This window comes from Neomonachus schauinslandi, chromosome 9 (genome assembly GCF_002201575.2).
Source record: "Neomonachus schauinslandi chromosome 9, ASM220157v2, whole genome shotgun sequence".
Classification (NCBI taxonomy): Eukaryota; Metazoa; Chordata; class Mammalia; order Carnivora; family Phocidae; genus Neomonachus; species Neomonachus schauinslandi.
In genome coordinates this window covers 63,665,214-63,682,335 of record NC_058411.1, presented here as the reverse complement: position 1 = coordinate 63,682,335, position 17,122 = coordinate 63,665,214, and the positions used below count along the sequence as shown (strand labels likewise).

General features: G+C 37.6%; 1 protein-coding gene across 1 annotated transcript in view; it reads left to right on the top strand.

The window, feature by feature from the left end:
* NUBPL (nucleotide binding protein like) overlaps positions 1-17,122 on the top strand; it is a 217,126-nt gene that overhangs the window by 174,079 nt on the left and 25,925 nt on the right. The window contains exon 8 of the mRNA XM_044918054.1: positions 9,876-9,961. Coding sequence (XP_044773989.1) covers positions 9,876-9,961 — 86 coding nt within the window. The remainder of the gene's footprint in view (positions 1-9,875; positions 9,962-17,122) is intronic.

The window sequence follows — 17,122 nt, the reverse complement described above, 5'->3', positions numbered from 1 at the left end:
CTTGTTGCCATATACTGAGTTGGGTAGATTCCAGGGTTGACTTCTGGGTTGTTTAAGACATACTGATGAGCCCTTGGGATTTTCAAACACTTCTCTGCTCTTCCATAATAGAAGAGGATTAATATCTCTTTGAGGAACATTATAAGTACCTCGGATATTTTGAAAATATAGGCACTGTGGTGGTATTTGAATTCTAATAGATGTTAGCTAAATTTTTTCTTTCCTCCTTTGCTTTAACTGAGGTTCTCTACATGACTATATAAAGACTATCTGAATTTGATTTTAAGTCTTGAAATTAAGTGAAGAGTTGATACTTCCCATGGAATATGTGAAGCATGTTTTCTTTTTCAAGAGACTGGAGAGTTTTAGTAAGTTATTTGTATTCAGATGCTGTATCAGTCAGGGTCCTGGCAGGAAACAGATGACATACCTTAAAAGGAATTAACAGAATGAAGTTAATGAAGGGAATGGTAATAGAGGTGTGGGCAGCATTAAGGAAACCAGCAAGAGAGGGCGAAGTACCGAGAGACTAGTGACAGTAGGAAGTTATTACTGTCCCTTCTGCTTAACGGGGCCTGGGAATGAACTGTGTCAGTAGGACCTGGCGACTGCTAGAGCCATGGAAGAGGGTCTGCCTGTTGGGAGCTGCGGCCACAGAGGAACTTAGCCAAGGCCAGAACTGCTGCAAGGCAGGGAATGAGTGGTGTATGAGGTACGTGATAATACTGCAGCCTCTTTTTCCTCTCAGGGTCTCATATCCTGCAGGTACCTCCTACTGGCAGATCCCCATTGGAAGCCAGAGGGTAAGAAAACTCAGGTGGTACAGTCCACAGAGGTCAGCTACCCAGACACTGAGCAGGGCAGAGAGGGGTGGAGAATGAGGCAGAGCTTGGTGGGTGGGGGGAAGGCAGTCAAGTGCAGCAAGTGGAAAATAACTAGAGCAGCTTCTCTTTTTCTTCTGGTCCTCATTATAATGGTGAATTAGTGGCTTGCAGTAGATGAGAGACAAAGCAAAGATTTGTGGGTAATACAGATACCAGTAGTGCAGTCAAAGTAGTGAAAATCCGTACTATCACAAGGCCCAATTTTACTGTCATCAAGTTTATGAACAGAACATTTATTTGTAGATAAGCAGTGACATAAGTACATTTTGTGTAGTGGGGAGTAATGGATAGAAGAATTTATTTTGATAGGATAGAGTTAGGAAAAAAAGTTGCCCTTTATTAAGTAAAAATCGATGTGGGAGTGAAACTTTTGGAAACGGTTTTTGTAATAGAAGGGACAAAGATTGAACACTTGAGAGGGGAGCCATCATGGTCCCTTCTTTGTTCTCTTTTTCTTTCAGGGAAGGGCACAAGTGGATAGTCCTAGTGTGGGCCCTGCTTTGATTACTTTCTCCTAGAGAGGGAGTTACTGTGTATGGCAGAGTAGTCAGCTAGATGATATGCTAAATATCCATGGGCTCAAGAGTAGTTGCACTAGCAGACTGGCATTACGTTACAAAAATGAGATGATGCCCTTTCTTCCTGTCTGTGACCCTTTCTGTCTGGACCCTATGGGTAGAAGGAAAGCCAGAGGCCTTTCTGCCTCTCTTTCATTTAAATGAGATGAGGTAGGAATTTTAAATTAAGCCACCTTAATATTTCAGTCATTGTTTAAAATGGAAGTCATTTATTGCTTGTGAAAGGCATTGGGCCTATTGCTATAGTAACTGACCTCCTATTCATTCATCAAAGATACATGAGAAAAAGCTGTACAAGTCTACACTAGTGTTTTTCCCTCCATCAGCAGTTTGTTTGGCCTAATCAATGATCTCTCTTCAGGTAACACTCTGATTGCTAATTTGGACAGTAGTTTTGATAATATGAAAACCTATTGGGTTTTAGAGGATTAGAAGCTTATTGTTGCTGTTGTTGAATAAGTGAATTACCTTAGGCCATCACTTGCAAAAGTTTCCTTGTTATCTGGTATTTACTCTCTCAAAGCAAAAGGAACATAGTGGTTTCACTTAGGTAACCTCAATGAAGTCTTTAATTTTTTTTGAATAGCTATTTCTTTCCCTTCTTAGAATTGTTTTCAAATTTAAAAGAGTAATTCTTTAAAGATCCAGTACTGATCCTTTGGCAAACCATTAAACCCAAAGAAAAACGTTTGGCTATTTTGGATTTTAGTGCTTTGTTTCCCTTATAGTTTTACAGTTTATAATGACCTCAAACTGTAAAGCTAGAAACATGCTGGTACTTTAAAAGTAGAAAACTTAGGTCATAGCTGTTCCTAGTATTCAGAGATATTAAATCTTCATTTATGTTTTCAATTTACAGAATGGAACTTTGAAGAAGACAGTCAGTTTTGGACTTCTTCCATATGTACTGTGTTTCCATGCAAATACTAGGCAGAGTTATAATTAATGGGTATTTGTCAAGAATCGCATGATGTAGGAGAGAATTATTGTTTTATTTATCAAATTATAAAAATTCTTTTCAAAATAAATTTGTCCTTTTGTTATACAAATTGTAGCCAGGTGTTAAAGAACAGAAACTGTATTCTAGGGTTTTATTGTTTAGGGGATTTCTGGTACTCAGTCTGATACTTCAGTCTTTGTTACATTAGGAATCAAATTATAAAATTAAATATAATGTCGTTGGTTAATGAACAACAGTGTTTCCAATCTAAATTTTAAAGAAATAAGCTTTTTGGGCTCTTGTACTTGCGTTAACATATTTTATAGGTGGAAGTTATAACATACCAGTTAACAGTTCAAAGAAATAGCCTGACAATTAACAAGTTCTGGACTATGACATGGAAAGACCCAGGATTTTAAAACTTTCCTCAAATGATTCTTATATTGTCTCCACCAACCTATCTGACATTTGAATTCCTTGATCATTTAGCTTGTGTTTGGTTGGGAAGCTTCTGAGGTAGTTCATTCAGTTTCATTGTTTAAGAATTTCTGGCATTTCTTTCATGATATATACCTGACAGCTAAAATTCCTTAATGTCTTAAAGTTCAATGAATAGTATAATGGCCAGTGGGTAGTCAGGTTCATATTAAAAGCTACTTTTAAATTCATTAAGCATTTGTATTTGGAAAAAGTACAAGTCCCACAATCTATCATTTAAAAATTTTTGCACTTGATCATAGATTTTAGAAATTTGATCAGAATCTGAAGTTTAGCTCTGAAGAATATTTTCACATCTCAAGTATGATAGTATTTGGAAATGGAGCAAAGCATTTCCATATTAAATCTCAGTCTCTATTTCCTGAGACATACCTGGTTAAATAAAGTTAGGGTAATCAGGGAGTAGTAATTCTCCTCTCTGGAGTTTATATTAGAGAAAGAATATGTATAAAAGGAATGTGTTTCATTATTAAACAAACAGCCTTTGGTCATGGCTCACTGTGAGCATGGGCAGGCTGAGCTATACATGCATCTAACAGAATTTGAGATGCAAAATATCAAATCTAAGAGTACAACATGAACAGACTCTCAGAGAAGAGCAAAACAGCTTTCTTTCTGAGTTGTAGAGACATAGGTATAGAACAAGTAAAGCTCCCCAAGGTGTTTACTGGTCAGCATTAAAGATGGAGTCAAGACTGGAAAGAGGCAAGGATTTTATCTTAACCTTACTGGAAACATCAAAAGTGAGGGGAGGAAGAGAATAAGAGAGCAAGAGAATGTGAGTGAAGAGTATGAGCTGTTTGTTTCCAGCTCAAGCTCTTTAAAATCTCTGACAGTCTCACTTGTCCCAAGTGGTTCCTTAGTGACTAGCAGTCTGGATAGCTCTGGTGAATTCTTTATTAACATCATTAAGGTGAGGTGATTGGAAGCCCATTACCTGTTAACTCTATTATTGAAGAGCCAGTCTTTGTCCCTAAGTAGCAGATACACATCTAGATTCCTTTGACGAACTTGAATTCTTATTAAAGTTCCTGAGTGCACACACTTTCTCTCACCAGTAATTTTGAAATACTGTGGTTTCCACTAATTATTGTGTTTTTATAATTCTTTTTGGCAGCCATTTACAAATTTTCTGTGCCATAATTCATTTCTAAAGTGAGCAAAATAATGATTGATCTTTAAATTAATAAAACATATCCCCGTGGTGACTATAGTCAGTTCTCTATTGGAATGGAGCATAGAGTCCAAAACTGTGACTCATGAAAGAATTATGTGTATTTCCTGTTGAAACACAGACTGTGGGTACATTTGAGATAGATTTACCTTTTTAATCATGTTTTACTTAATCACATACTAATATTAGTGGGCATTCTTTGATCATACAGCAAATAATTTTTATAATTAGGGAAATTTGGGGGCTACAGAGGAGAAAGCCAGGAGGAGCTAAAAAATGCCAAAGCCAATCTACTTTATAGTTAATGAATAATGATATATTTGGTATTATTTATGTTGAGCTAGCAGAAGTTGAATGATGATTTTACTGCAAGTATCTTTAAATCTGGGAGAACCAGCAGCACTAAATATTAGAGTACTGTGAACATTAAGAATAGCAGTTAATTTGGGGCATCTGGCTGGCTCAGTTGGTTAAGCATCCAACTCTTGATTTCAGCCCAGGTCTTGATCTCAGGGTCACGAGTTCAAGCCCTGCAGTGGGCTCTGTGCTGGGCATGGAGCCTACTTTAACACACACACACACACACACACACTCACACACACACACAAAACCCAAAACGATAGCAGTTAATTTGTGCTTTTAAGTCTTAGTTGACTTTATATTGATATACTCAAGAGTTGTAAGGTATGGAGTTATTCATCTAGGTATAATTATGAGCACTTTTTGTTGCACATATTAGGTTTCAACACTGAAGTTCTCAATCAAACATGGGAATTAGATATACTTTATGCCCTGAGACTTAAGATGGCATAGTTGAATAGTTCCACACTCGTATAATTATGATCAGCCCAACATCTGGAATAATCAGTTTTAAATGTTTAACTACTCTGAACTCTGACCCAATTCAGATATGCGGTTACAGATTTTCTTCTTAACAGTCAAGAGAGTTAGCAATTAAAACAATACTCTAAATAATTATTGTTTAAGGGGCGCTTGGGTGGCTCAGTTGTTAAGCATCTGCCTTTGGCTCAGGTCATGATCCCAAGGTCCTGGGATCGAGGCCCGCATCGGGCTCCCTGCTCAGTGGGAAGCCTGCTTCTCCCTCTCCTTGCTTCTCCCTCTCCCTGCTTGTGTTCCCTCTCTCGCTGTCTCTGTCAAATAAATAAATAAAATATTAAAAAAATAATAATAATTATTGTTTAGGATGTTTACATATTTGCCAGAATCTGCTACATAATCTTTTATAGTAAATCGCAGTTGATAAAAAACCTTTAAAAAAGATTACAACTTGGAAAATAACATTTAAAAATATTACTTAATTGTTTGGACTTAGACATTTACTCTAGAAAACGGATAGAGAATTCTCCCTGGAATTCTTGAGATAGGTGTCTTATGATACCAAGTTTTGCCCCCAGAAAACACTTCCATTTATTGCAAACTGAACATTCTCTTTGTTGCTACTAACATTTCCTATGGTCAGTAGAGGGAGCACAAGTTTCCGAACTAACCCTCCATGAGAAAACTTAAGTGACATCATCAGTGATGGTATTAAAGGGGAAAAATTTGGGCTAGTTCATATTGGTTCATGCCCTGATAAAAATGAAAATTTATTAGGTAGACAGCCAAGAATCATAAAGATAAAATATAACAGCAGATTTGGAGACCGTATTTTAAGAAAAGAGATACAGTAACAAGAAAAAAATTGATATAATTTCTTTAAAATTTAAAAATCTAGATTGTGGGGGCACCTGGGTGGCTCAGTCGTTAAGCATCTGCCTTCGGCTCAGGTCATGGTCCCGGGGTCCTGGGATCGAGCCCCGCATCAGGCTCCCTGCTCAGCGGGAAGCCTGCTTCTCCTTCTCCCACTCCCTCTGCTTGTGTTCCCTCTCTCGCTGTGTCTCTCCCTGTCAAATAAATAAATAAAAAAAAAAATCTTAAGAAAAAATCTGGATTGTGATGCACAGATTGATTAATAATGATTAATTTCAATGGAGGTTTTATTTGTTTTTTGTTTGCTTTATTTATACATTCTAAAGGTCATTGTAGGGCTGTTTGAAATGGTTACTTATATGATGTATTAAAATTTGGTACCATAGGAATGCCTGGGTGGCTCAGTCGGTTAAGCGTCTGCCTTCGGTTCAGGTCATGATCTCAGGGTCGTGGGATCGAGTCCTGCATTGGGCTCCCTGCTAGGTGGGAAGCCTGCTTCTCCCTCTCCCACTCCCCCTGCTTGTGTTCTCTCTCTCTCTGACAAATAAATAAAATATTAAAAATAAAATAAAATAAAATTTGGTACAACAAAAGAAGTAGTTATTTATGCGTGGGCCAGTTATGTTTTTGTATTCTTCAAAGAAGGCTAGAATTTTTTTCTGAGAATAGTCCTAAAGACTGATTACATTGTGATTAAGAACTTAATTATTTAAGAACATGTACTTCAGCAAAAGAGCTCTTACATGAAAAAATATTTATTTATTTGAGAGTGAGAAAGAGAACACCCACATGTGAGCATGAGGAGGGGTGGGCAGAGGGAGAGGGAGAAGCAGGCTCCCTGCTGAGCAGGGAGTCCAATGTGGGACTTGATCTCAGGACCCTGGGATCATGACCTGAGTCGAAGCCAACACCTAACCAAATGAGGCACCCAGGCACCCCCAAAAAATCTTTTATAAATGTGACTGGTAGTTCTAATGGAATGTTTACATTTGGTAAGCATTTGATGGGACATAGAAGATGATCATTGTCCTTGTCAAAAAGTTGTTATTAATTGATGTATGAATGGTGTTATTTAGATTACAAAGAAACTCAGATGGTGTGGATGCTTACTTGTGATACTGTGTTAGTTAGGGTTAAGTACAGAGAAACCAAGGCACTTCAGTCCCTCTCTCTCTAGGATCTTATAGGTATCAAAATAATGTCACCAAACATTTTTGTAACACTTTTACATTCTTTTTTTTTAATGGAACATCTCTTTAAGTTAAATAGGAGCAATGGAACTAGGTGGACTTTACAGAAGAGTTCATTGAGTTGTATTGAAATTAAGTGAGCTATTCAAGGTTATATAGTTACAAAGACATAGTAAACACAGCCAGAATCCATAGCTCTTAACTCCTAGTTCAAGGAGTTACCAACTAAGAGTTCATGCAGCAGTAGTCCAGGATAGATGATTTGAAAATACAGGAAAATTGTTTAAATCACCTATTATTTGTTAAGTGCCTATTTTGTACATGGCATTGTATCAGTTTTGCTTAATTAAAAAATGAGAAAAATCATAACTGCCCATGAAATTGTATTGTATAGTGGTAATACAAATAGTAGACAAAGGCTATTTAAAATAATAAAATGAGTGTATCCTGTGAAAGCTAAAAGTACTTTTTAGGGCTAATGCAATAGAAAACCCCCTGTGTACTGGCATATAATTAAGAGAGAATTTGGTGGAAATAGCCAAGGAGGTTTTATTTACGTGAAGAGAGTGGCTCTGAGATTGAGGGGCCATTATTCTTGGAGTAGGGTAGCATTTCACATTCATTTAAATAGGTTTACTGAGCAGTCAGGATGAACAGGAGTGGTTTTGGAAACTACAGGTCAGAGGCAGTGCTAAAGCATGTAATCAGAGCTAGCTGAGACCTTGGAGACTATCTAGTCCTTGCATTAATTGTATAGCTAAGGAAACTGAGACTAGAGTGATTCTGAATTACTTGCCAAAGATCAGTCATACAGCTAGATGGAGGCAGAACTGGAATCAGATTCCTTCCAAATGCCTGGATATGAAAAAACAGTGAAATAGATTGATAACAGAACCTAGAAGGTGGCAAATTGTGGATGTATATTGGATCTGTGGAGTAGAGTTGAGTATAATTTTTACAGAGATGTGATTTCCATCAGTCTTTGAAAGACAGGAAGGAGAATGGTCTACTAGTGTTTGGTTCCTTGGGCAGAGCAAATAAAAATAGAAGGATGTAGTGACCCATGGAACAGTTTGAAAAATAGGATGAGCTGCCTGATGGCACATATAAAAATGACCTTCCCAGCAACTTCTAAGACATTTTATTAATAACAGTAATAAAGATAACAATGGTGATAATATGAGCAACAACAACACGAGCTACCTTTTACTGAATGTTTACCCTGTGTCTAGGCATCATGTCAGGCATCTTAGGTACATTAGTTTCATTTAATTATTTCTCTGAGATTTAGTTTCCTCGTCTACAAAATGGCATAGTAACACCAATCTCAGAGAGATTAAGTTATTACCCTAGTGACACAAAAAGCTGGCTATGGAATAAAAATTTGAATTCTGATTCTGTTGAAATTCCAAAGCTAGTGTTTCTCAAACTTGAGTAATGAATAGGCCCTCCTTCTGAAGGAAAAATAATCTGCCCCATACCCCATATTGACTTATTTTTATTATAAGACTACTTAACTAGGTGTAAATATAAATTCCTTAAGCTTATAGCTCTTACATAATTTTTTAAAAACTAAAAAATATTACAGAGTAAAAAAAACAAAACTTTAAAAAAATAATAAAATTCAAATTAATGACATTAATTTAATATGAAAGATGGAGTGTTTTTTTTGGCTGAAATGAAAATACTGATTGCAAGAGGAATTTGTAGCTAACTCCTATAGGACACCTTCTTTTGAGTTTGGCAAGCCTGTATTGCCATGTGCTTTGTGCCAACTTGGTTTCCCTGCCACTTGTCTTTATTTTGACTTCTTCAAAATGTCCCTTCAGATAATACTTTGTAGTATCATTTGTTCTTCATTTGGTATAGTCCATTATTTATTGTGATCCTACCTCTGTTTTCATTAGTTGTGATGAAGTACTACCAGTTGGTGCCACTTTGATGGTTTGGAGCTCTGAAATGTCATGTCATTGTGTATTTAGTTAAAGATGATGGTCATCCAGGTCATGTAGAATATGTTTATGTTAATTATTTTTCAGGTTATCATCTAGAAGAACCCGCAAAATTTAAGAAATCACAAACTGCAAATCATAACCAGCCTTCTGGTATTTCCACTTAAAAGTTTACACTGCACTTTCTCTCTATGCACTGTCATAGAACCATCTGGTTTCTGCAGGGTCATAGTGGAAACCTAGGAAAGCACCTACTTTTGGTGCTGCCTTCATTTAGGCCACCACTGTTTCTCAATTTCTACCACAGCTTCTAGTTTTACCCCCACTCAACTATTCTCTACAGTGCATTCTACACTAGTGAGTTTCTTTAATACAAACTTTTAGGACTCAGCTCAGGAATCGCTTCTTTCTGAAACCTTTTCCTTATTGCTTCTCCTTATCTCCTGCCTTTTCACCCCATCCATTGTCACCTTTGCCATTCTGATCCCTAGAATGAATTAGTTATCTTCCCTTATTTCTCCTTTTTAACTCCAGAGTATCGAGGAGGCATACTTCTATTACATTGCTTAGCACATTGTGTTGTAATCCTTAATTTTTTTGATTTTCCAAGTAGATTATTAGCTTTTTGAAAGTAGGGCCCGTGTTGTGCATCTTCTAACTAGCACATTGTCTGATGGGAAGACAGTCCCATAGCTGTGACATAGCTGTGATCTTGAATCATTGGTCGGTCAGTTGTTATTTTAGAAGTGAGAAGTCAAAAATAGGCAAGAGTGAGGTAGACATTTCCTTATCTTTCCCGTTCATGTATCTAAAATTTATACAAATTTCCTAAATAGTTAATGTTGTAGACTCTTTTAGCATGTAAGCAATGTAATTGTGGAAGTAATCTTTCCATAAAGAATTAAATGCATCATTTTACTTTCTCTTTGTTTTGTTTTCTATTGGTTAGGTGCTGTGATTGTCTCCACACCCCAGGACATTGCACTGATGGACGCTCGCAAGGGTGCTGAGATGTTTCGAAAAGTCCACGTGCCTGTAAGCATTTTCAGCTTCATTTTTACAACATGGAACACTCTAACTGAGGAAGCAAGTCATTGAGAAATACAGTCCAAATTTTAATTTAGTTCTGTGCAGAAATCTATATGAAACCCTACTTCATCTTTATGGTTACTTTAACAACATGCATATAGGTGCAAACATGTATATATATTATATTAATCAAGAAAAATTCTAATTGCATTAAAATATTTTTTTAAAAATTTTTATTGTTATGTTAATCCCCATACATTACATCAGTTTTAGATGTAGTGTTCCATGATTCATTGTTTGTGCATAACACCCAGTGCTCCATGCAGAACGTGCCCTCTTTAATACCCATCACCAGGCTAACCCATCCTCCCCCTCTCCCCTCTAGACCCTCAGTTTGTTTTTCAGAGTCCATCGTCTCTCATGGTTTGTCTACCCCTCCGATTTCCCCCCTTCCTTTGCTGTCTTCTTCTTCTTTTTTTTTTTCTTAACATCTATTGCATTATTTGTTTCATAGGTACAGATCTGAGATTCAACAGTCTTGCACAATTCACAGCGCTTACCAGAGCACATACCCTCCCCAGTGTCTATCACCCAGTCAGCCCATCCCTCCCACCCCACCCCCGACTCCAGCAACCCTCAGTTTGCTTCCTGAGATTAAGAATTCTTCATATCAGTGAGGTCATATGATACATGTCTTTCTCTGATTGACTTATTTCGCTTAGCATAATACCCTCCAGTTCCATCCACGTCGTTGCAAATGGCAAGATCTCATTCCTTTTGATGGCTGCATAATATTCCATTGTATATATATAACACATCTTCTTTATCCATTCATCTGTTGATGGACATCTTGGCTCTTTCCACAGTTTGGCTATTGTGGACATTGCTGCTATAAACATCGGGGTGCACGTACCCCTTCGGATCCCTACTTTTTTTTTTTTTTTTTTAGATTTTATTTATTTATTTGAGAGAGAGAGAGAATGAGAGAGAGCACATGAGAGGGGGGAGGGTCAGAGGGAGAAGCAGACCCCCTGCCGAGCAGGGAGCCCGATGTGGGACTCGATTCTGGGACTCCAGGATCATGACCTGAGCTGAAGGCAGTTGCTTAACCAACTGAGCCACCCAGGCGCCCCGGATCCCTACTTTTGTATCTTTGGGGTAAATACCCAGTAGTGCAATTGCTAGATCATATGGTAGCTCTATTTTCAACTTTTTGAGGAACCTCCATACTGTTTTCCAGAGTGGCTGCACCAGCTTGCGTTGCCACCAACAGTGTAGGAGGGTTCCCCTTTCTCCGCATCCCCGCCAACATCTGTCATTTCCTGACTTGTTAATTTTAGCCATTCTGACTGGTGTGAGGTGGTATCTCATTGAGGTTTTGATTTGGATTTCCCTGATGCCGAGCGATGTTGAGCACTTTTTCATGTGTCTGTTGGCCATTTGGATGTCTTCTTTGGACAAATGTCTGTTCATGTCTTCTGCCCATTTCTTGATTGGATTCTTTGTTCTTTGGGTGTTGGGTTTGATAAGTTCTTTCTAGATTTTGGATACTAGCCCTTTATCTGATATGTCATTTGCAAATATCTTCTCCCATTCTGTCAGTTGTCTTTTGGTTTTGTTGACTGTTTCTTTTGCTGTGCAGAAGCTTTTTATCTTGATGAAGTCCCAATAGTTCATTTTTGCCCTTGCTTCCCTTGCCTTTGGCAATGTTTCTAGGAAGAAGTTGCTGCAGCTGAGGTCAGAGAGGTTGCTGCCTGTGTTCTCCTTTAGGATTTTGATGGACTCCTGTCTCACGTTTAGGTCCTTCAACCATTTGGAGTCTATTTTTGTGTGTGGTGTAAGGAAATGGTCCAGTTTCATTCTTCTGCATGTGGCTATCCAGTTTTCCCAACACCATTTGTTGAAGAGACTGTCTTTTTTCCATTGGACATTCTTTCCTGCTTTGTCAAAGATTAGTTGACCATAGAGTTGAGGGTCCATTTCTGGGCTCTCTATTCTGTTCCATTGATCTATGTGTCTGTTTTTGTGCCAGTACCATACTGTCTTGATGATGACAGCTTTGTAATAGAGCTGGAAGTCCGGAATTGTGATGCCACCAGCTTTGCTTTTCTTTTTCAACATTCCTCTGGCTATTCGGGGTCTTTTCTGGTTCCATACAAATTTTAGGATTATTTGTTCCATTTCTTTGAAAAAAGTGGATGGTATTTTGATGGGGGTTGCCTTGAATGTGTAGCATTGACATCTTCACAATATTTGTTCTTCCAATCCATGAGCATGGAACGTTTTTCTATTTCTTTGTGTCTTCCTCAATTTCTTTCATGAGTATTTTATAGTTTTCTGAGTACAGATCCTTTGCCTCTTTGGTTAGATTTATTCCTAGGGATCTTATGGTTTTGGGTGCAATTGTAAATGGGATTGACTCCTTAATTTCTCTTTCTTCTGTCTTGTTCTTGGTGTATAGGAATGCCACTGACAGGAATGTTTGACTGCTTCTTTGCCGATTTGGATGCCTTTGATTTCTTTTTGCTGTCTGATTGCTGTGGCTAGAACTTCTAATACTATGTTGAATAGCAGTGGTGATAGTGGACATCCCTGCCGCGTTCCTGACCTTAGGGGGAAAGCTCTCGGTTTTTCCCCATTGAGAATGATATTCGCTGTAGGTTTTTCTTAGATGGCTTTTATGATATTGAAGTATGTACCCTCCATGCTTATACTCTGAAGAGTTTTGATCAAGAAAGGATGCTGTACTTTGTCAAATGCTTTTTCTGCATCTATTGAGAGGATCATATGGTTCTTGTTCTTTCTTTTGTTAATGTATTGTATCACGTTGATTGATTTGCGGATGTTGAACCAACCTTGCAGACCAGGAATAAATCCCACTTGGTCGTGGTGAATAATCCTTTTAATGTACTGTTGGATCCTATTGGCTAGTATTTGGTGAGAATTTTTGCATCCGTGTTCATCAGGGATATTGGTCTGTAGTTCTCCTTTTTGATGGGGTCTTTGTCTGGTTTTGGGATCAAGGTAATGCTGGCCTCATAAAATGAGTTTGGAAGTTTTCCTTCCATTTCTATTTTTTGGAACAGTTTCAGAAGAATAGGTATTAATTCTTCTTTAAATGTTTGGTAGAATTCTGCTGGGAAGCCATCTGGCCCTGGGCTTTTGTTTTTTGGGAGATTTTTGATGACTGCTTCAATTTCCTTAGTGGTTATAGGTCTGTTCAGGTTTTCTATTTCTCCCTGGTTCAGTTTTGGTAGTTGATACACCTCTAGGAATGCATCCATTTCTTCCAGGTTATCTAATTTGCTGGCATAGAGTTGCTCATAATATGTTCTTATAATTGTTTGTATTTCTTTGGTGTTGGTTGTGATCTCTCCTCTTTCATTCATGATTTTGTTGATGTGGGTCATTTCTTTTTGATAAGTCTGGCCAGGGGTTTATCAATCTTGTTAATTCTTTCAAAGAAACAGCTCCTAGTTTCGTTGATCTGTTCTACTGTTCTTTTAGTTTCTATTTCATTGATTTCTGCTCTGATCTTTATTATTTCTCTTCTCCTGCTGGGTTTAGGCTTTATTTGCTGTTCTTTCTCAAGCTCCTTTAGGTGTAGGGTTAGGTTGTGTACTTGAGACCTTTCTTGTTTCTTGAGAAAGGCTTCTATTGCTATATACTTTCCTCTTAGGACTGCCTTTGCTACATCCCAAAGATTTTGAATAGTTGTGTTTTCATTTTCATTGGTTTCCATGAATTTTTTTAATTCTTCTTTAATTTCCTGGTTGACCCATTCGTTCTTTAGTAGGATGGTCTTTAGCCTCCATGTATTTGAGTTCTTTCCGACTTTCCTCTTGTGATTGAGTTCTAGTTTCAAAGCATTGTGGTCTGAAAATAGGCAGGGAATGATCCCAATCTTTTGGTACCGGTTGAGACCTGATTTATGACCTAGGATGTGATCTATTCTGGAGAATGTTCCATGGGCACTAGAGAAGAATGTGTATTCCGTTGCTTTGGGATGGAATGTTCTGAATATGTCTGTGAAGTCCATTTGGTCCAGTGTGTCATTTAAAGCCTTTATTTCCTTGTTGATCTTTTGCTTACATGATCTGTCCATTTCAGTGAGGGGGGTGTTAAAGTCCCCCACTATTATTGTATTGTTGTCAATGTGTTTCTTTGCTTTTGTTATTAATTGCCTTATATAATTGGCTGCTCCCATGTTAGGGGCATAGATATTTACAGTTGTTAGATCTTCTTGTTGGATAGACCCTTTAAGTAGGATATAGTGTCCTTCCTCATCTCTTATTACAGTCTTTGGTTTAAAATCGAATTTGTCTGATATAAGGATTGCCACACCAGCTTTCTTTTGGTGTCCATTAGGTAAATGGTTTTCCACCCCCTCACTTTCAGTCTGGGGGTGTCTTTGGGTCTAAAATGAATCTCTTGCAGACAGCATATCGATGGATCTTGTTTTTTAATCCAATCTGATACCCTGTGTCTTTTGATTGGGGCATTGAGCCCATTTACATTCAGGGTAACTACTGAAAGATATGATTTTAGTGCCATTGTATTGCCTGTAAGGTGACTCTTACCGTATATTGTCTGTGTTCCTTTCTGGTCTATGTTGCTTTTAGGGTCTCTCTTTGCTTAGAGGACCCCTTTCAAGATTTCTTGTAGGGCTGGTTTCGTGTTTGCAAATTCCTTTAGTTTTTGTTTGTCCTGGAAGCTTTTTATCTCTCCTTCTATTTTCTTTTTTTTTTTTTTTTTTTTTAAAGATTTTATTTATTTATTTGACAGAGAGACACAGCGAGAGAGGGAACACAAGCAGGGGGAGTGGGAGAGGGAGAAGCAGGCTTCCCACTGAGCAGGGAGCCCGATGTGGGGCTCGATCCCAGGACCCTGGGACCATGACCTGAGCCGAAGGCAGACGCTTAACGACTGAGCCACCCAGGCGCCCCTCTCCTTCTATTTTCAATGACAGCCTAGCTGGATATAGTATTCTTGGCTGCATATTTTTCTCATTTAGTGCTCTGAAGATATCCTGCCAGTCCTTTCTGGCCTGCCAGGTCTCTGTGGATAGGTCTGTTGCCAATCTAATGTTTCTACCATTGTAGGTTACATATCTCTTCTCCCGAGCTGCTTTCAGGATTTTCTCTTTGTCTCTGAGACTTGTGAGTTTTACTATTAGATGTCGGGGTGTTGACCTATTTTTATTGATTTTGAGAGGGGTTCTCTGTGCTTCCTGGATTTTGATGCCTGTTTCCTTTCCCGAATTAGGGAAGTTTTCTGCTATAATTTGCTCCATTATACCTTCTGCCCCTCTCTCTCTTTCTTCTTCTTCTGGGATCCCAATTATTCTAATGTTGTTTCGTCTTATGGTATCGCTTATCTCTCGAATTCTGCCCTCATGATCCAGTAGTTGTTTATCTCTTTCTCTCAGCTTCTTTATTTTCCATCATTTGGTCTTCTATATCACTGATTCTCTCTTCTGCCTCATTTATCCTAGCAGTTAGCGCCCCCATATTTGATTGCACCTCATTAATAGCCTTTTTGATTTTGACTTGGGTAGATTTTAGTTCTTTTACTTCTCCAGAAAGGGTTTCTCTAATAACTTCCATGTTTTTTTCAAGCCCAGCTAGTATCTTTAAAGTGATGATTCTGAACTCTAGATCTGACATCGTACTAATGTCCGTATTGAGTAGGTCCCTGGCAGTTGGTACTACCTCTTGTTCTTTTTGTTGAGGTGATTTTTTCCGTCTTGTCATTTTGTCCAGAGGAGAATAGATTAATGAGAGAACAAAATGCTAACAGGGTAACAAGGTCCCCAGAAAATATACTCTAAACAAATCAGAAAAGACCTGAAGCAGTGGGAAAAGAAAGGGAAAGAGAGAAAAAAGAAAAAAGAAAAAAAAAAAAAGATAAAGATAAAAACAAACAAAAACAGAACAAAACCAAAAAAAACAGAATATGATCAAATATGATCAGGCTGGTATATAGATCAATGCCACACACTAGATTTTGGGTGTATTTTGGTCTGTTAGAAGAAAGTGCCTCCCAAAATTTTAAAGAAAGAAAAACTTATATATGTACAAAAATAAGGGTTGATATGATGAAGGGATGGAATATGACTGTAAAGATGAAAATTATAAAAAATTTTATAAAAGGAATTGCTAAGAAGTTGTTTGAAAAAAGAAAGAAGAGGATTTAAAAAAAAAAAAAAGAAAAAGGAGAAAATGTGATCAGGCAGGGGAGTAGAAAAAAACCATATACTAGAGATTTAGGGTATATTTTGATCTGTTAGAAGAAACTATCTCAAATTTTTAAAGAGAGAACAACTTATATATATATGCCAAAAATACGGGTAACTACTATGAAGGGATAGAATATGACTCTAAAAATGAAAAATAAAAATGTTTTTTTAAAAAAGGGATTGATAAGATGTTGGTTGAAAAAGGGAAAAAGAAAAATTAAAAAAAAAAAAGAACTTTGAAAGACTACAGAATCATGGTAAAAAAGCCATGGATTCTATGTGCAGTATTCCCCTAGCGCTGGAGCTCTGCTGTTCTCATTGATCGGTCTGCATTAAAATATTTTTAAAAGAATTCTAAAACATCCTTCAGGTATGAGTTTTGTGACCAAGTACTACCTCTCCAAATACTGGCAGATATTACCGATGAGAAAACCCCCACATGAGTGTTTAGGTAGAGGCACTCATGGGAAGACAGGGGAAAACGGTGACTTTTTTCCTTCTGTCTCCAATTTAACTCATTCATAGCTCACTGTCTTCTAAAAAGTATCTAAGGATTTTCTATACAATTTGACAAAATAAAAATGTAATAATATTAAGACAAAGGACAATTAAAATCAGAATCAGAAGTGAATCCATAAACAAACTGCATGCCATTAAGGGACTTAAATACATGCCAAAAGTAATACATGAATTTTCTAGTGACCACATAGGACCTTTATAAAACTATCCATTTCCATGAGGTTAGAAAGAGCGTAATGTTCAAGAGAAGGAGAGCTGAGACCATAGAGACATAAATCTCCCCTAGGTTCTCAGAATAAAGTAACTCTTTATATGATGAACACACTCTCATTACCTTTTTTTTTTAACCTTAAATAGAGGTTTCTTCCTCCTAGCGTGCATCAGCAAAAGCAAGTGGACTTATGCCAATG